The 20591-nt window shown below is 38.0% G+C and overlaps 1 protein-coding gene across 2 annotated transcripts in view; it reads left to right on the plus strand.

Moving 5' to 3' along the window:
• The window catches only part of Kdm3b (lysine demethylase 3B), a 75628-nt gene that overhangs the window by 45728 nt on the left and 9309 nt on the right, over positions 1-20591 (plus strand). For both annotated transcript variants that reach the window (XM_047555189.1, XM_047555190.1), the window contains 9 exons: positions 7855-7962; positions 9668-9795; positions 10871-11150; positions 12051-12307; positions 16231-16497; positions 17236-17407; positions 17822-17912; positions 18057-18187; positions 19193-19312. In XM_047555189.1, the coding sequence (XP_047411145.1) occupies positions 7855-7962; positions 9668-9795; positions 10871-11150; positions 12051-12307; positions 16231-16497; positions 17236-17407; positions 17822-17912; positions 18057-18187; positions 19193-19312 (1554 nt within the window). The remainder of the gene's footprint in view (positions 1-7854; positions 7963-9667; positions 9796-10870; positions 11151-12050; positions 12308-16230; positions 16498-17235; positions 17408-17821; positions 17913-18056; positions 18188-19192; positions 19313-20591) is intronic.

Consider the following 20591-nt stretch of genomic DNA (forward strand, 5'->3'; position numbering starts at 1 on the left):
CCAGTGGCTTAAGAGGCTGAGGCAAGAGGATCAAGAGTTCAAAGCCAGCCTCAGCAACTCAGTGAGACCCTGTCTCTAAATAAAATACAAAAGAGGACTGGGGTTGTGACTCAGTGGTTAAGTGCCCCTGGATTCAATTCCTGGTACCAAAATAATAGTAATAATAACTTCTAAAAATAACTTTTTGAGGAAATAATAAGTTATACTCTGAAGTAGTTGTGCCATTTTATAATCACACCAGCAATGTATGAGGGTTCTGATGTTTCTAATATCACCAACACTTACTGCTTATCTTTTTCTAATACCCTTCATAGTGACTATGAAGTAGTATTTCATTGTGTGGTTTTGATTTGCATTTCCCTGATAACTACTGATACCGAGTACCTTTTCAGTATTTATTTTCCATTAGTTTATTTTCTTTGGAAAAATCTTTATTTAAATCCTTTGCTTTCTTTGGTTCTTTCTTTATCTTATATGCCACAAATCCTTGCCCCTTGATCTCCTTATTCTTTTCTCTTCAGAGATCCAGTATAAGTATTATAACAATGATTTTTTTTTTTTGAAACTTATGCTACTAGGTTTGAAACCTATTTATGCATCTTATTACACCAACTATGGTATCTTAGAATAGTTTCGTAACCCTTAGAGCTTTAGTTTCCTCATCTATGAAACAAAGATAATGTCAGTACTTCCCTCACAGCATTGTTGTATTAAATGAGTAGGACCTGACACTCCATTAGTTACTCTAGCTGTTAAGAGAGTCTTCCACTCCTTATCCATGAAAGTAACTGTTAAAGGAATTGCCTTCCTGCCATAAATAAGAAAACAGGAGCCAGATGCAGTGGCACCCAACTATAATTCCAGCAGCTCAGGAGGCTGAGGCAGAAGATGGTGAATTCAAAGCCAACCTCAGCAACTTTGCAAGACCCTGTCTATTTAGATATTTAAATAATTATTTAAATATTAAAAGGGGCTGGAATGTCGTTCAGTGATTAAGTGCCTCTGGCTTCAATCCCTGGTACCAAATTAAAAAAAGAAAAAAAAAAAAAAGAAAAGAAAAGAAAACAGAATAACATAGGTGAAATCAATTTAAAATATTGTGCATTAGGTAGTATGGGTCTGTGATACCTGAGAAAAGGGGAGAAACAGGGTAGTTCCTGCAATTGTCCCAGCTTACTGTCTAGTGCCACTTTCCAAGCTGTAACCCAGGAAAAGGGAACTAAAACAGAATTTGGCAACCTCACTGGGTTGAGACAGAAATCAGAGTCTGAGAAGAGCACAGGACTGAAGAGGAAGGAGCTAAAGAGAGAATATGAGAAATCTACAGAGGTCCCCTCAATTTTTTTGTCTATATACTTATCTGCACATGCATGAGATGAAATTCCTCAAGGCACAAGAATGAACTTTCAGAAAACAATTAATTTGTAGAACTTAATTCGTATTCCCATCAACCAGAGTGAGGAGATAGGTAGAGTCCAAAAGAACACCTAAGTACTGGACTTAATTTAGTGCCAGAACGAAAGCTTCTCTGAAGCTGCCATAGCAAAGTGTAACGCAAACCTCAGAAGAATCAAACTGACCTGCAAGTTACTTAACTGCACTAGACTGAAGCCAAACATTCTATTTAAAAAATTACAGTAAAATTCAGTGCCCAGAAACATAAAACTCCCAAAGCTCTTTATTTAGGCATTACTATCAGGTTTGTAAAACTCAGGCATAGTGGTGCATGCTTGTAATCCCAGTAACTCAGGAGGTTGTGGCAGGAGAATCACAAATTTGAGACCAGTTGGACAACTTAGCTAGACCCTGTCTCAAATTTGAAAAAAATTAAAAGGACTGGGGATGTACTCAATGGTTGAGCACCCCTGGGTTCAACCCCCAATACTGGGGGGAAAAATTCAGGTAATTCAAAAGAAGTCAAGAAAAATGAAACCAAAAAGAAATGGGACAAATAGAAAACAGCTCTATAGGAAATCTACTTTAAATGTGAAGACATAATCTAAAAGTAAAAAGATGGAAAAGTATATACCATGGCTAACATGACTTGAAAGAAGTCTAGAGTAACTATGTAAGTATCAGAGAAGATAGATTTTAGAGCAAAAAATATTAATAGGTATAAGATGGGTCATTTCATAATAAAAAAGGGATCAGTTTCTCAACAAGCTATAACAACTTTGGGCTGGGGCTGTAGCTCAGTGGCATAGCTTTTGTCTGTGCGTGGCGCTGGGTTCAATCCTTAGCACCCCATAAAAGTAAATAAAGGCATTCTGTCCATCTACAACTACAAAACTAAAATAAATAAATAAATAAATAAACAACTTGCATCTTGTAGCAACTTTATAGTAATCAAAACTGATAGAACTGAAAGGAGTCGGAAACATCCACAACTATCATTGGAGGTTTCAAGACCTCTCAATAATAACAGATAGAGAAAATAAGGATATAGAAGACTTAATACTATCAGTCACCTTGATTTAAATGATAAATAAATAAGTAATGGAACATACATGAAGTATCCATGGAACATTCACCAAAATAAACTATATTGTGGGTCATAAAATAAATCTCAATAAATATCAGGTAATTAAAATGCTGAAATTTTGTTTCTGACCTCAATAGAATTAAAATAAAAGTAACAGAAATCTGAAAAATTCCAGAATGCTTTGAAATTAGACAACACACTTCTAAATAACCCATGAGTCAAAGAACAAATCACAAGAGAAATTAGAAAATGTTTGAAATGAATGTACATAACATCCACATTGTGGTATGCAGCTAATATGGGGAACTTTATCACTGAATACCTATATTAGAAATGTCTCCCCAGTACCGCAAAAAAAAAAAAAGAAAAAAAAGAAATGTCTCATTTGCCTAAAAAACTAGAAAATGAAAATATGCAGTTTACTGATATTAAGAATGAGATGACCTCACTACAGATCATTCTTACATTAGAAGAATAATGAATATAATTATGAACTTTATATCAATAAACGTAATATGAAATACAATGGACAAGTTCCATGAAAGATATAGACCATCTGAGTTCCCTCAAGAAGAAATCGATTACCTGAATAACCTTATTTTAAGCAGTCAAGGATATTCAACCGTATATTAAAAAATACGGCTATTTGGGAGGCTGAGGCAGGTTGCCAAGTTCAAGGCCAGCCTGGGCAACTTAGTGAGATGCTGTCTTAAAATAAAAAGGGGTGAGGAATGTGCTCAGTAATAGAGCACCCCTGGGCTCAATCCCAAGGAAGAGAAAAGAGGAAATACTTTACCTGAATAACCTTATTTTCAGAAATTGAGGCTACTTGGGAGACTGAGGCAAGAGGATTGCCAAGTTCAAGACCAGCCTGAGCAACCTAGCAAGACCCTGTCTCAAATATAAAAAGGGGATGTACCTCAGTGCCCCTGGGTTCAGTCCCGAGTACTGCAAACACAAGGGAGTGAGAGAAGACAAATATATTGAATTTGTAGTTTAAAAAACTTTCAATGAAGAAAACTTTTGGCCCAGATGGTTTTCCTGGTAAGTTATAGCAAACATTTAAGAAGGAAATACTACCATGTTAAATGAATCCTCTAGAAGAATAATTAATGTAATAGTCTAAAGTTAATACTGTCGGTATCAACAGCCTGATGTTTGGGACCTTTTTTCTCAAAATAAACAAGTCCTTATTAGACCTGGGGGGAAAAAAAGAAGGAGGAGGAACAACTACCAATTGTACACACACTAACTCATTTTATGAAGTTAGCATTACACCACACTACTATCACAACCATATGAAGATGTAACAAACAAGGAAATTTAGAACCCCCACATATCTCATGAATATAGATATAGAAATCTTTATAAAATTAAAGCAGTTTTAAGCTTAGAGATACATAAAAAGAATAATGCAACATGATCTAATATGGTTTATCCCATTAATGGAAGGTTGATTTAACAATTAAAAATCAATCACTGCAATCCATTATATCAGTAGAGTAAAAACTAACCATATGATAATTTCAAGAAATTCAGAAAAATCATGTCTAGATTCTCAACAGACAGCAATGGTCATGGCCAAGTGGTTAAGATTATGGACTAGATTCTAAACAGATTAGGTCATGTATTCTCAAATGGTGAAAATTGGTTCTTTCAGGGGAAGAGGATTCTAAGATTAGGTTGACTATCCCTTATTCAATATGCTCGAGACCAAAAAATGTTTCCAATTTTACTTTTTTTTTTTTTTGCGGTGCTGGGTATTGAACCCAGGGCCTTGTACTTGTGAGGCAAGCACTCTACCAACTGAGCTATATCCCCAGCCCAATTTTATATTTTTTTAAAATTTGCAGTATTAACCATAGACCTTACAGTTTGAACATCTCTAATCTGAAAATCTTGAATCCAAAATACTCTGAGAGTTGGGGATATAGTTCAGTGGTAGATCCTCACCTAGTATGCATAAAGCCCTGGGTTTGAGTCCCAGCACTGCCAAAAACAAAAACAAAAAAACTTCTGGAAGTCAAAAAATTTTGAGCACATGTGAAGTTTCAGATAGGGTTGTTTAACATGTATGACAATGGTTTGTGCCTCTTCAGAGGACCACAGTATATAAGCAGACATATGGTGTATGTGGTATTAGAATGTCTTAGGATGGTGAGCACAATTACAAAAAAAAAAAAAACAAACTTAAAAATGCTCTTTGAAGGGATGATAAAGTTTGGAAAACACTCAAGTGTCAGTATAGATGGGAGCATCATACACAATATGAAAGACCGAATCATCTTAAGTTCTAGAAAAAAGCAAGGATGTCCACTTTCACAGCTCCTAGTCATCATTGTGCTGGAGTGATTAGCATAAAGAAATAAAAGACATAAGATTGGAAAGAAGTAAAATGTTTATTATTCTCAGATGGAATGATTATGCAGAAAAACCTAAGAAATGTACAGAAAAGTTTAGCTAGATTGCAGGATACAAGGTTAACTTACAAAAATCTATTTTATTTCTATATGATGACAATCAATTAGACATTAAAATTTAAAATCAATATCACTTAAAAAATAGCATCATAACATAAAGTGACCCAGGCACAATAGCACACTCCTGTAATTCAAGTGGCTCAGGAGGCTGAAGCCGTAGGATCACAAGTTTAAAACCAGCCTTAGCAACTTATTGAGGCCCTAAGCAACTTCTGGAAACTCTATCTCTAAATAAAACAAAAAGGGCTGGGAATGTGACTCAGTTATCTCTGGGTTCAATCCCCAGTACCAAAAAAAAAAAATGAACATGAAATGGGGCTGGGGTCATGGCCGAGTAGTAGAATGCTTGCCTGGGTTCCATCTCTAGCACCACCAAAAAAAAAAATTAGGGATAAATGTAGCATATCCATACAAGACATAGAATACCTAAGTAAATGGAGAGAGGTACGATATTCACATACAGAAGATTGAATACAAAGATGTCAGTTCTTCTAAAGTGATGTGTGATTGAAAGTAATTCAAAATCAAAAACCCAGTGGGTGTTTCTGTAGAAATTGACAAGCTGGTTCTAAAATTAATGTGATGGGGAATGATACTGACCAAATTATATTGTGTGTATGTACAAATATGTAACAATGAATCCTACCATTCTGTATAATTATAATATACCAATAAAAATATGGAAAAAATTAAAATGACATATAAATAAATAAATTTAAGTGATGCCTTCAGGCATGGTAGCACACACCTGTAATCCCAGGGACTCGGGACTGAGGCAGGAGAACCACAAGTTCAAGGGCAGCCTGCGTAACTTGTAGAGACCCTGTCTCAAAAAATAAAAAGGGTTGGGGATGTAGCTGGGTGGTAAAGCACCCATGGGTTCAATACCTAGTACTGCCTAAAAATAAAATTTATATGACGTGCAAAGGACCTAGAATAACCAAAAAAGAAAAAAGTTGGAGGATTGTCCTATACTTCATTACAAGATTTATTCTAATACTGGAGTAATCAATAGACAAAATACTGTCGGTGGACTGTAGACCTAAGTTTAGTGGTTAAGCTATAAAACTTCTAAAAAAAAAAAAAAGAAGAAGAAGAAAATATTTGTGTTCTTGAGTTAGACAAATAGTTCTCAGATAGGAAATGAAAAGCACAAGCAAAAGACAACAAATTAATACCAAATTTTAAAACTTGTTCTTCAGAAGACACTGTTAAGAAAATTAAATGAGAAGCCACAGATTGGGAATAAATATTTGTCAGTCATATTCACTAAAGAATTGTGTCCATAATACCTAAAGACCTCCTACAACACAATAACAAGACAATCAAGTTTTAAAATGAGCAAAAAAGATCAAAAAAGGAAGATCAAGAGAGCTGGTGGTATAACTCAGTGGTAGAATGCTTGCCTAGCACACACAGAGACCCTGGGTTCAATCCCCAGCACCACAAAAAGGAAAAAAGAAAAGAAAGAAAAAAAAAAAAAAGACCAACCCCAGAGTATTAACTCATACCTGCAAATCCCAGCTACTTAGAAAACCTGAGGCAGAAGTATTATGAGTTCAAGGTCAACCTAGGCAACATAGTGAGATCTATCTCAAAACAGAACAAATGAAGTTAAAACTTAACCATATGGCCAGGTACAGTGGCATGTGCCTGTAATCACAGCAGCTCAGGAGGCTGAAGCAGAAGGATCAAGAGTTCAAAGCCAGCCTCTCAGCAACGGTGAGGCCCTGTCTCTAAATAAAATACAAAATAGAGCTAGGGATGTGGCTCAGTGGTGGAGTGCCCCTGAGTTCAATCCCCAGTACAAAGAAAAAATAATAATAATAACCATATGATCCTACTCTCCCAGGTTATTTACAAAAGAAATGAAAACATGTCCATACAAAGACTTGCACATGAATATCTATAACCACTTAACTCATCATAGCTTGGAAGCAATTCAGAAGTCTACCAACTGATAAATAGGCAAGCAAATTGTTGTACATTCATTCCTTAGAATACCACTCAACCCATTAAAAAAGAATGAAGGGCTAGGGATATAGCTCAGTGGTAGAGCGCTTGCCCAGCATATACAAGGTCTTGGGTTCAATTTCCAGCATCACCAAAAAAAAAAAAAAAAAAAAAAGGATTATGGTACACAATACAGATGACTCTCAAAAGCATTATTTTTGAATAAAACCCAACACAAGTGACTACATCCTGTATGCTTCCATTTATATGAAATTCTAATAATATAAAACTTCAGTATTAGAAAGTGGATCAGGGGCTGGGGATATAGCTCAGTTGGTAGAGTGCTTGCCTTGCAAGCACAGGGCCCTGGGTTCAATCCCCAGCACCACAAAAAAAAAAAAAAAAGAAAGTGGATCAGTAGTAGCCCAAGATCAACAAGAGTATTAACTGCAAAGAGCTCAAGATATAGGATGAGGGGCCTGTGGTTATGGCTCAGTGGTGAGGCACTGGGTTCGATTCTCGACACCACATACAAATAAATGAATAAAAATAAAGGTCTGTCAACATCTAAAAAGATACTGAAAAACAAAAAAAAAGATATGGACTGGGGTTGTGGCTCAGTGGTAAAGTGCTTGCCTGGAATCTGAGGCACTGGGTTCGATTCTCAGCATCACGTGTAAATAAATGAATAAAATAAAGTCCATCAACAACTAAAAAAAAAGATATAGGATGAAAGTGTTCTGTATCATGATTGTGGCAGAGTTCAGACAACTGAATGAATTGAAACTCATTGAGGTACACATTTTAAATTGTTGGTCTATTATATGAAAATTATATCAGTAAAGCCATGACAAAATTGATCTTTAAGTTTTTGAAACTTACTAAAAGGGATCCATCTTGTGACCCTAATAAAGTAAGTGAAATTCATTTCTGTTTCAGAGACAGAGGAGATGGGTGATGAAGAGGTTTTCTCCTGGTTAAAGTGTGCAAAGGGACAGTCACATGAACCAGAGAATCTCATGCCCACACAGATCATCCCTGGAACAGGTAAGGAAATTCGCTCCCTGCTCCCCACCCCAGCATGCACAAGGCCCTGGGTGTTGTCAATTACCAGCAATGCAAAAAAAAAAGAAAGAAAGAAAAAAGAGGTGTTTTTTTGTTGTTGTTTTGTTTGTTTTGGGGTTTTGTTGTTGTTGTTGGTTTGTTTTGTTTTGGTTTTGGTACCAAGGATTGAAACCAGGGTCACTTAACCACTGAGTCACATCCCCAGCCCTTTCTATATTTTATATAAACAGGGACTTGCTGAGTTGCTGAGTGTAGTCTTGAACTTGCAATCCTCCTGCTTCAGCCTAGTGTTTTTGCTTTTTTGGTGTTTAGGGGTTTTCTTTGTTTTTTGTGCTACTGGAGATTGAACCCAGGGGCACTTTACCACTGAGCTACACCCCTAGGCCTTTTTATATTTTTCATTTTGAGACAGTGTCTCCCTAAGTTGTCCCAGAAGGCTTTGAACTTGGATCCTCTTACCTTAGCCTCCCTAGTAGCTAAGATTACAGCATGCACCACCACTCCTGTCTGAGGGGGGGGAAAAAAAAGTTTTTTTAATTGAAATATTCACATACTATAAAATTTGGTGAAATATGGTGTATCTTAGTTCATGGGTTTTTTGTTGTTGTTTTATTTGTTTTTGTTTTTTATCCTCACTAAGCTGAGCCTGCTGGCACATGCCATTAATTCCATCAACTCAGGAGGCTGAAGCAGGAGAATTGCAAGTTCAAGGCCAGCCTTGACAACTTAGAGAGACTCTATCTCAAAATTAAAAAATTAAAAAAAAAAAAAAATAAGCCTAACCAGATTTCTCAGAACTTGGATCTTTAGATGTATTTTATAATGCATGCAGCCACTGCACACTCTGCTCCATCTTTCTGGTCATAGGAGCTCATCATGTTTCCAGATATCATTTCACATTCCTATGTTTGGCTGGACCAGAATAAGAAAGCCAGTCCCTAGGGTTCCAGAAAGACCTCTGGTTTTAGGCTTAAATCCAGCTGAAGGTAATCAAACCCCTTGAATCCTTGAGAAAGGCAGCTAGTTTAATAATAAGAACAAATGATCATATATGTGTCATAATTCCAGTACACTGCAGTGATTTCTCCAGAAGTTCTGTATCCCCAGCTTCCACATTTCCATTAACATACATTTATTGAAGTTGGTGAATTTGCAAAACTACTGCCTATCTACTCCTTCACTTAAGGAAGCTGTGGTGGACATCCCCATTGTTTCCAATTAAGGGCTTCCTGGTTGCAGTGGTAGGATGTCTGCTCCCTGCTGGCTTTAGCATGGTTAAACATGTTCTTATGTAAAATTTACATTGATCTATTTTTTATTAACCTTTTTTAAAAAGTATAATGTGCAATAGTGTACAATTAAGAATGTTTATACTTTAGATCAGTAAGGATTCTACCCCTAGAGTTCTTCACACCTTGTTAATACTTAATAGAGGTTAAGTGTGCACAGAACTTTTGGGCTAGATATATGTGGGTTGAAGTCTTAGTACTTCCTTTTGCTAACTTTATGTACTTGAGCAAATGATCTAGCTTCTTTGAGTTCCAGTTTGATCATCAAAAATTAAGGATAAAAACAGTTAACATATTAAAATGTGAGGATTAAGGGAAATAATATTAAGAAGGTTCTTAGCAAAATATGTGCCACATACATGTGTTCCAGTATTAATTATTATTATATTTTTTCCAAGCTCTTTACAATATTGGAGACATGGTACATGCTGCCCGGGGCAAGTGGGGAATTAAAGCAAACTGCCCTTGTATTAGTCGGCAAAACAAATCTGTGTTAAGACCTGCTGTCACCAATGGGATGTCACAGGTAAAGTGGTATGTGTGGGTATATCTAAGTGAAATTTCAATTTAGTGCTGGGAAATGCCCCCCTTTTAACAGTGTTATGCCAGGCCTTTATAGGATTCCTGGGGGATTGGGGAATGGGGAAAGCTTTATAGAGAGAGCCAAAAAAAATTTACTAAAGGGATTTTAAAGTGTAGTTTCTTTTCATTCTTCTTTAACTCAGTTATTGGTTGATAAATTGCATGGAGAGTCTCTGTATCTTGTCAGGATGTATATACCTCAGGGTCTTTCCATGAGTGAAGAGTACAGAAAAGGTTATTAGTAATACTGTGGTCTTCTCAGTCCTGAGAAGGTACATGGTCCTATCAATGGAATCATGTTAGGTACAGAGAACAGAAATATGAAGAGTTGGATTGGTTCTACCCTCAAAGCAATCAATCCTCCAGAGAGATAGTGATTTTCTCATTGCTGTCTCAGAGACAGGGGTCATTTTGCTTTGATGGTGACTATTTTGAACAAGCAGTTTTTTTAAAAAAGGACACCCAACCTACTGTTTGCACTTTGAAGTCTTTCTTGGAATACAATGTTTGGTTGATGATAAAGAGGCTCAGGGATGGATGCTAAGAGATATGGAGATATATTTTGAGTTCATATACTAGAGCAAATAATTTGGAAAATTTAGTAATGTAATAGAGTAATAACATTGATTAAGTATTTATGTGTGCCAAACTATGCTCAGCCATTTCCATATGCTATCTCATTTAACCCCCAGAAGAACTTATGGATTGAGTTTTAATCACCAATTGGCCATTGCAGAAATTATCTCAGGCATGCTAAATCTTTATTTTAGATTATAGTAAACTTTAAGTCTTACATTGTATTTTCCACAGAACCTAGCATAGTTTCTAGTACATACTAGGATTCAATAAATATATGTTGAATTTAAGAATGTATGAAATAACAGTTTACGTGACAATTTCAGATTATTCTTTCCAGACCTACTTAGGGTCAGCAGCCATTACTAGTTGTGTTTAATTTTCTCTACCCAAACCTACCTCTTTACACTTTTAACAAGCACTTTTAACTTTCCATGCTTTAGCTTCCTAGTATAAACCCTAGTGCCTCTTCTGGAAATGAAACTACCTTCTCAGGTGGAGGAGGAACTGCAACAGTAACAGCACCAGAGACTGACCATGTTTCCAAACCTGAGGGCACTGACATCAGATCTGAAGAACCCCTGAAGGCAGACAGTTCAGCATCAAATAGCAATAGTGAGCTAAAAGCCATCAGGCCCCCATGCCCTGACACAGCTCCTCCCTCCTCTGCCCTGCATTGGTTGGCAGATTTAGCAACTCAGAAGGCTAAAGAAGAAACAAAAGGTGAGATGAACACCAACCTCTGCCCTACCTGTAGAAGGAACCTGTGGGTTTTTCTGCGCTTCTTAAGACTCAAACATTACCATACTCGTTAATGAAACATGCCACTTGCTTTCTCTGGCTAATCACACAAAATGAGGGAATCTCTTTGAATTTCTTTCTAGAAATGGACCTTTTTTAAAAAGACACATATCTGAACCCGCCCTCAGACCTCCTTAGTCAGAATTGATGCAAAGTTTTTAAGGAACTTCTCAGGGGTTCTGTTTTACAGCCCATGTTGAGAGCTAAAGCAAGCGTTTTTAGTGGTCATGAGAATCACCTGGGAATTGTTAAAAATGAAGGTTTCTTCACTCCACCCAAATCCACTAAATCAGAATCTCTTGTGGTAATACCAACAATCTCCATTTTAAACAGGCATTCCATAGGGTTCCATTCCAGTACACATGTTCTAGAGACCCACTTGAGTAGCTTTTTTTTTTTTTCCCCCTGGTGGTGATAGGGATTGAACTAAGGACCTCATGCATGCTAGGCAAGCACTTTACCACTGAGCTATATCCTCATCCCCTGGAGACCCCTTGAAGAATCGTTTTAGAAAATGAGACTGATGCTGGAGATATAGCTCAATTGGTAGACTGCTTGCTTTGCATGCACAAGGCCCTGGTTCAATTCCTGGCACCACCAAAAAAAAAAAGAAAAAGAAAAAGAAAAAGGCTAATGAGAGTAGGATGGGAACAAAATATTCATAGCTTGTCAATCTTGATCCCAAAAAACCTTACACAGTTTGGCGGGGAAGGGGAAGGGAAAGAATCTTTTGCCCCTTCCACTTGACTGATTTTTAGGAGTCAGTTTTCTGTTGGGTGTTCCTTACTATGCCTAACGCTGTTCCTGGTTATGTTCTTACAGAAGCAGGGTCCCTGAGATCGGTGCTCAATAAAGAATCTCATTCACCCTTTGGCCTGGACTCGTTCAACTCTACTGCAAAGGTCTCTCCGTTGACTCCAAAGCTTTTTAACAGTCTGTTACTGGGTCCCACTGCCTCCAACAACAAAACTGAAGGCTCCAGCCTTCGAGACCTCCTTCACTCCGGGCCCGGAAAGCTTCCTCAAACCCCCTTGGATACAGGCATACCCTTCCCCCCAGTCTTCTCTACATCTTCATCGGTAAGTGTCCTCTCTACAATTCTAGGCTTTGCTGCTTTTCTTTGAGAGAATCAGCAAAGATCTGATATTTAGGTTAGAAGTCATGTGGGTGATTTGTATTCTCTATGTTGTCAAGCTGACAACACATCTCTAAGTTTTGGGATGTTCGAGATACTTTTAAGTAGTGAACCTTTTTGTACCATGTTAGGAAGTAAGTAAAATTGAGACATTGAAATTTGTAGTCATCAGTGGAAAAGTCAATGCATGGAACCATCTGACTTTCTTTCAGACATTGATTTTTTCTTTAACCTACACAAAGCATACATAATGTACTGTCTTGGATATCTATAAGATATCCTTAAACCTTTAACACATCTAAGACTGAACTCTTGATCTTCTGCCAGTGTACTTATACTTCTTTAGTATTCCTCTTTTGGTTAATAACATCTCTATCCTTTCATTTGCTTGTCCCAAAAATCTTGGAATCATTTGGTACTTTTTTCTCTTATATTTCTTTTGGTACTGGGGATTTAACCAGTGGTTAAGGAGCACTTAACCACTGAGCTACATCCCCAGCCCTTTTTATTTTTTATTTTTTAATTTTGAGACAGAGTCTTGGTAAGTTGCATAAGGACTCATGTAGGTTGTTGAAGCTGGCTTTGGATTTGCTATTGTTTTGCCTCAGCCTACTGAGTCGCTGGAATTACTGGCATGTACCACCATGCCCAGCTTCACCTCTTATATTTCATATCTAATCTATCAGTAAATCCCTTAATTTGATCAGAATGTATTCAGAATCCACCTGTTTCTCATCAACTCCACTTCTTCCTTACTAACCTGACTCTCTGACCTAAATTTTTGCAGTAAATTTCTCACCAGAATTTTATAAGGAATAGATTCTGCCCTTTACAGAATGTAAGTCAAATCATGTCCCTTCTACCTAAAATCCTCTAAGAACTTCTTATATCTCTCGTAAGCTAAACAGAGTTCTTATTATGAACTAGGAGACTCTGACCCTTTCTCGCCTCTTCTCACTTCTCTGACCTTACCCCTCTTCCCCTTGTTCACTCTGCTCCAGCTATACCCATGTACTTGCTGTTTCTTGAACATAATCAGGCATACTTCCTCTGTAGGGCCTTTGTACTTGTTTCCTCCCCCTAGAATTTTCCTCCTATGTAACCATTTGGCTGGCTTCATCATCAGATTTCCTTTTTCCCTCCTAAAATGTCACCTTTGAGAAACCTTTCTTTATACATCACTCTTTTTTTTGTTGGGGGTAGGGATTGAACTCAGGGGCACTTGACCACTGAGCCACATCCCCAGCCCTATTTTGTATTTTATTTAGAGACAGAGTCTCACTGAGTTGCTTAGTGCCTCGCCATTGCTTACAGGCTGGCTTTGAACTCCCGATCCTCTTGCCTCAGCCTCCCGAGCCACTGGGATTACAGGTGCGGGCCACCACACCCGGCTATACATCATTTTTAAAAGTTTATCACATTAGGTGTGGGGATGTATAGCTCAGTGGTAGAGGATTTGACTAACATGTATGAGGCCCTGGGTTCAGTTCCTATCACCACATACACAAAAATAAATTTATTGCATTAGCTGGGCACAGTGGTGCACGCCTGTAATCCCAGCAGCTTGGGAGGCTGACAGGAGAATTGCAAGTTCAGGGTCAGCCTCAGCAACTTATTGAGGCTCTAAGCAACTTAGTGAGACCCTGTCTCAAAATTAAAAATTAAAAGGACTGGGAATGTAACTTAGTGGTAAATTGCCCCTGTGACCCCCCCAAATAAAAAAAGTTTATCATACTCCCATCTTCCACACATAACTGTCTTCCCTACTTGTTTTCATACCACTAACTACCATCTAACCAACTATGTTTTATTTATTGTCTTTTGCCTCTCCTAAAAGCACTTTTGATTGTTTGATTCATTAGTATATTCCTAGTGCCACAGTATTTGATCCATAGTCATGTTTATTTAATATTTATTGAATAAATGAATTCACAAGTATAAAAAGTTGAAAAATACAAAAGGGTTATAGTGATAAGGCTCCTTTGCACCCTTGTTTCCCAGCCACTCATTTCCCTTTCTAGAGGTCACCTTTCTTTTTTGTTTCTTCAGTGTTGGGGATTGAACCCAGGGGCATTTAACCACTGAGCTACATCCTCAGCCCTTTATATTTATTTTGAGACAAGTCTCCGTAAGTTTCCTAGGCTGACCTTGAATTTGTTGATCCTCCTCTGTGGCTGGAATTGCAAATGTGTACCACTGTATCCAGCCACCATTGTTTCTTTCATTTATTTATTTATTTTTTTTGTGGGGGCGGTAACCTTTCTTTATACATCACTCTTTTTTTTGTGGGGGGTGGGGATTGAACTCGGGGGCACTCAACCGCTGAGCCACATCCCCACCCCTTTTTGTATTTTATTTAGAGACAGGGTCTCACTGAGTTACTTAGTGCCTCACTATTGCTAAGGATGGCTTTGAACTCAAGATTCTCCTGCCTCAGCCTCCCGAGCCACTAGGATTACAGGCGTGCACCACTGCACCCAGCTGCCACCATTGTTTCTGGAGTGTCGTTTCAGAAATATCGTCATGTATACTGTCCCCCCACATTTACACAAATGTTCTACAACTTGCTTTTCACACTTTATATGTCTTGCAGGTCATTTCAAACAAGTACTTAAATATGTTTCTCGTTCTATTTTATGATTAGTGGCTGAAATCTGATGAACTGCAGGTGATTGCGACTAGACAACTGGGTTGCTTCTCTTCTACATAAATAACTTTAAAAAAAAAATCTATTATTCCCCCTAACCCCCATACCCCATACCCATATTGGGGATTGGACCCAGAGGTGTTTTAGCACTGAACTCTCTCTCCAACCCTTTTAAAAAAATTTTTTTTTAGTTGTCAGTGGACCTTTATTTTATTTACTTACATGCGGTGCTGAGAATCAAACCCAGTGCCTCACACATGCTAGGCAAGCACTCTGCCACTGAACTACAACCCCGGCCCCAAATTTTTTTCATTTTGAAACAGGGTCTGCCTGAGTTGCTCAGGCCAGCCTCTAACTTGAGATCCTCCTGCCTTAGGTTCCTGAATTACTGGGATTACAGGCCTGCGCCACCATGCCTGGCAATAGTTACCCTTTTTTATTTGTATTCGTTCATATTCTCAGTTATTTTCCTTTTTAATTTTTCTAGGATATTACATGGTTACATGCTTTTTTAAAAAAATATTTTTATTAGTTGTTGATGGACCTTTATTTTATTTACTTATTTATATGCAGTACTGAGAATTGAACCCCAGTGCCTCACACATGCTAGGCAACTGTTCTACCACTGAGCCACAACCCCAGCCCAGTTGCATGCTTTTGATAGAGATAATGATTAGTAATACTTTGGGCGCAGGATTATCAAGTTTACAAAATCTACCCCCACTTCCATTCTGTGATGTTAGGAATGTCACTTTCATCTGTGGGCCTATGCTGTGCTATCAGCTGAAACAGATAAGAAATGTATGATAGGTCTCTTCAGTCACTTAGGTGAAGTATCTCTGCTGGCCAGAAAAAAATTTGGAAACCCCCAAACTAAATAATCTTTTTCAATCAATTATATTATTTTGTGAACTCTGCAGTCTGCACACCTATGCTTAACACAAACCTGAATGCCAAAGGTATTTCTTAGGTCATTAAGTCTCTTGAGGCACAGGGATCCTTATGTACTTTTCTTTCATAAATGCAAGGCAAAATATGAAAGGTAGAGGAATCTAAGGTACTAAAAATATCAACTTTTTGTTCTTCCTCCAATTGTGTAAGATACTCTGATAACTATGGAATTTAATGAGATAGGTAAGAACTTGGAAATGGCAACTGTGATATGGTTTTTTGAGTGCATTTCTCATGGAATCTCAGTCAAGCTTACCTGTGTTTGGCAGGGAGTAAAAAACAAGGCCAGTCTACCCAATTTTCTTGACCACATCATTGCCTCAGTGGTAGAAAATAAGAAAACCTCAGATGCTTCAAAGCGGGCATGCAACTTGACTGATACCCAAAAGGAAGTAAAGGAGATGGTGATGGGGTTAAATGTGCTAGACCCCCATACTTCACACTCCTGGCTCTGTGATGGGAGGCTTCTGTGTCTTCATGACCCCAGCAACAAAAACAATTGGAAGATCTTCCGAGAGTGTTGGAAGCAAGGCCAGGTAAGTAAGAATAGAGCTATCTGCCTGCCTGCCATAGCTAACAGGATAATTCCAGGCTTCTGGGGGAGATTTAGACATAATAAGTGTATTGTTGATATCCTTGCTACTTTGAAGTTATCTTGAATTTTTAAAATTAAGGAAATTTCTGAAAAGAAAATACATTAAGTATCATTTTATTTCTAAGCTGTACAACTCTGTGTTCTTAAAAGGGCAGCCGAAATTACTGTTAGGTGTTGAACTGGAATTGATAATATCTCAGGGAAAATCCTTAAATGTGTTATTGGGTAGGGTGAAGGAATGGGTAGAAAAGAGTGGTACTTTTCTAGGTAAGTGTTTGAAGCTCCCATAAGTTGATGCAATATCAGTTGTGATTTTTATACTTTAGCAACTGCTTAAGCAAGGAGGATATTAGGGAATTGTCTAGATAGTTTTTCACTTATAATTTGAGGAAGTATTCTCAAAGTTGAATTTGTCTGCTTATCTCAAAGTAGTGGGTAGATGCCCAAGCAACGGACATGTGACATGCCTCCCAGGGTGAGAATCCAGTATAATAATGAAGTAGAAGAATTTCCATTCACTTTAGCTGATGTGTTAAAATCCATAAATCTTAAAACTATAAAGGAACAATAGAGTTTCATGGAGAAAGAGTTCTCCCCCAGAAACCCTCCTGTTTGGCCCTTTAGCCATGGAGCTAATGGTATTTCCTAAATAGTCCTGACTGTATTTTTGTTTCCACAGCCAGTGCTGGTTTCAGGAGTACATAAAAAGCTCAAGTCTGAACTCTGGAAGCCAGAAGCTTTTAGCCAGGAATTTGGAGACCAGGATGTGGATTTGGTGAACTGCAGGAACTGTGCTATAATTTCTGATGTGAAAGTTCGGGATTTCTGGGATGGCTTTGAGATAATATGCAGTAAGTAGCTTTGATATCAAGTTGACTAATGGTGTAGTGGGAAGTAAGCATATACATGCCCAGCTAAGTTCCTGCAATAACAGATTGTATCCTCTTGGCGGGAGGAACCTTCTGTCTGGTGCTGAACATTTAGCTTGCATGGTAATCCTATGGCTTCCCAAAACAGGCCAGGCTTTAACCTGTAATATTATTGGGTATGTGAAACATTTTTGCTCAGAGGAAACCAGATAGAATTCTATGAAATTTAGAAATGTGGCAAGTGTGTAAGGAAAACAAAGCCCACCTAACCTAGTCCATTATGTGGACTGGGTTTACAAGTTTGAAATCAGAATGGTTTATCTCGTACGTAGTCACTGGAAAAATGAGCAGCAGTCAACCCTGCAGATGTTTGTGAGAATACTATCTGTCTTCCAGAACGACTAAGATCAGAAGATGGGCAGCCAATGGTGCTCAAACTCAAGGATTGGCCTCCTGGGGAAGATTTTCGGGACATGATGCCAACAAGGTTAGTGATGTCTTGGTGCCATTTTCTGAGAGTAGTGTCTGGGCAAAGCCATCACTGAATAATCACAGATAATCCCAGAGAAGTGAATTTTACCTCTTTGCTTTCTTGCCCTGTAACAGCTAAGTCTTTCCTACCCTTTTGTAGGTTTGAAGATCTGATGGAGAACCTTCCTCTGCCAGAATATACCAAACGAGATGGCAGGCTCAATCTGGCCTCTCGGCTTCCCAGCTACTTTGTAAGGCCTGATCTGGGACCCAAGATGTACAACGCCTATGGTATGAGGGAGAGACCAGAATTGCCCCTTTTGGGGATTGCTCATTTCACTTACAGAAGATCTTTGACCAGGGTCATGGGTAAAGATGATTGAGGGCAAATGACAGGTATTATAGAAGTTAAGGTATCCAGGATGATTTTGAATATGTTTGCTTTGTCATACTGATTTGTGTAACATGTATATGGGCCCAGTCTATAAGCTTGTATGTTTCCAAGAATTAGATCATTTCCTCTCAAAAATTCTACTCAAGGAGACATAGTCTTAGTTTTAAAAGACTTGATAAAATAGCAGCAAAAAAGGCTGAATACCTAGCATGAGCAAAGCCCCACGTTCAATTCCAACACTGCAAAATGAAAAAAAAAAAAAAACAGATACCATGCCACCTAGCTAGCGCTTTGTAAAGTATAGAAATGACCTTTGTATAGAAATGACCTAAATTGCCGTGTAAGTTGAGCTTTATCTGAATGTCCCTAATGCCCATACCTGTTTTGCTTTTAAAGGAGGAACCATTTTCAGGGAGTGGACTAGTTTCATGTCTAAAGCTAATGATAGTGTCACCTGTGCTAGAAATCAATCTTTTATTTATTTATTTATTTTTTAGTTGTAGACTGACACAATACCTTTATTTTATTTATTTTTATGTGGTACTAAGAATTGAACCCAATGCCTCCCACATACTAGGCAAGCACTGTACCACTGAGCCACAACCTCAGCCCTAGAAATTAGTCTCAGATGGTATAAGAAAGATGAGAAGAATGATTATTTTTTGTTTGTTTGCTTGCTTGCAGTGCTGGATATCAAATCCAGGGAATCATGCTTGCTAGAAAAGTGCTCTACCACTGAAATACAACCCTAGCCTCTGATTTCTTGATAAACAGAGCAGACATACTATACTCTCCAGTGGTACTCATTTAAGAATGTCCTTGAGTATATTTTCATTTTAGGCTCTCTGTGAATTCTTCAGAATATTTCCCCTTCACCTTGCATATTTTCCTTAACCCTTTAGGCTTGATAACTGCAGAAGATAGAAGAGTTGGCACAACAAATCTTCACTTAGATGTATCTGATGCCGTTAATGTGATGGTGTATGTTGGAATCCCTATCGGGGAGGGTGCTCATGATGAAGGTATGTTTTCTAGAAAAACTGCTTCAGATGATGAGGCTTGATCTCCAGTAGAATTGAGCATTTTCCTCCTCAGTCAGGAACAGTGTCTTTTTCTTTTTTCTTTCTCTTTTTATTCCCTCAGTGACTTTTTCTTAAGTTTTTACCAGGCCTGATATATAGTAGGTGCCTAGTGGATGTTGCTAGAGGAAGAGTTGTCTAGCAAAGAAGAGTGCTACTTGTATATCTTTGACTAGGGAGTAGCCTCGCAAGAGGAACAAAGAAAGGACAAATCTATCTACTTGGCCATCAGCCAGATCAGCTGTGTAGTATAGCGTTAAAGTGATATTTTGCTGTGTTTGCCCTCCTTGCCATCTCTTATGCTGTCTAAATGTTTATCTCAAGACACTAAAAAGTGAGGTGTAGTCCCCATTGTAATAATGGCCAGATGGGCAGGATACCTTGGACAGCAGTTCAAATCTCAGTGTTAAAATTAATGTGCATTGCTGGGTGCAGTGGCACATGCCTGTAATCCCAGTGGCTCCAGAGGTTGCGGCAGGAGGATGGCAAGTTCAAGACCAGCCTCAGCAACTTAGTGAGTCCCTGTCTCAAACAAATAAAAGTGGGGGGTGGGTTATATGGCTCAGTGGTTGAGCACCCTTGAGTTCAATCCCTGGTACCAAAAAAAAAATGTGTTCATTGTGGAAGTTTCAGAAAAATGAGAAGTTTTAAAAAATAAAATGTTAAGGTTTAGGAATATCAGTATTTTTTACTTTGGCATTTCTTACTGTACATTTGTATTTGATGCTGCATACCTATAGACCCTTCCATATGTTGTGGGTTTTTGTGGATTATAATAGACAAGCATTAGAAGCCAACTCTGTTAACTTGCCAGAGAAGCTTTATGCTTTATGGACTTAAGTCAGCAAAATCCTAGAGTTTCAGGTGGTCTTGCACAAATATATAGACTTCCCCTACTTGCAGTAGGAAATAACCCACAAGTTAAACATAAGCAATATTTATTCAGTTTGAGCAAGAAACATGTTTTAAAGAAACTACCACAAGGGCTAGGGATATAGCTCAGTGATAGAATTCTTGCTTAGCATGTGCAAGTTCCTAGATTCAATCCCCAGCACCACTAAAAATAAACACAAACAAACTTGCACAAATTTTTTTTTAAAAAAGAAACTACCACAGGCTGTGGATGTCAGCTGTAGAACTGATATACATGAGGCTCTGGGTTTGAGCCCCAGGACTACAATAAAAGAAACTATGCTACCAAAAATATGAGTCTCTATTAAGT

The sequence above is a fragment of the Sciurus carolinensis genome, chromosome 6 (assembly GCF_902686445.1).
Source record: "Sciurus carolinensis chromosome 6, mSciCar1.2, whole genome shotgun sequence".
NCBI classification, from domain to species: Eukaryota; Metazoa; Chordata; class Mammalia; order Rodentia; family Sciuridae; genus Sciurus; species Sciurus carolinensis.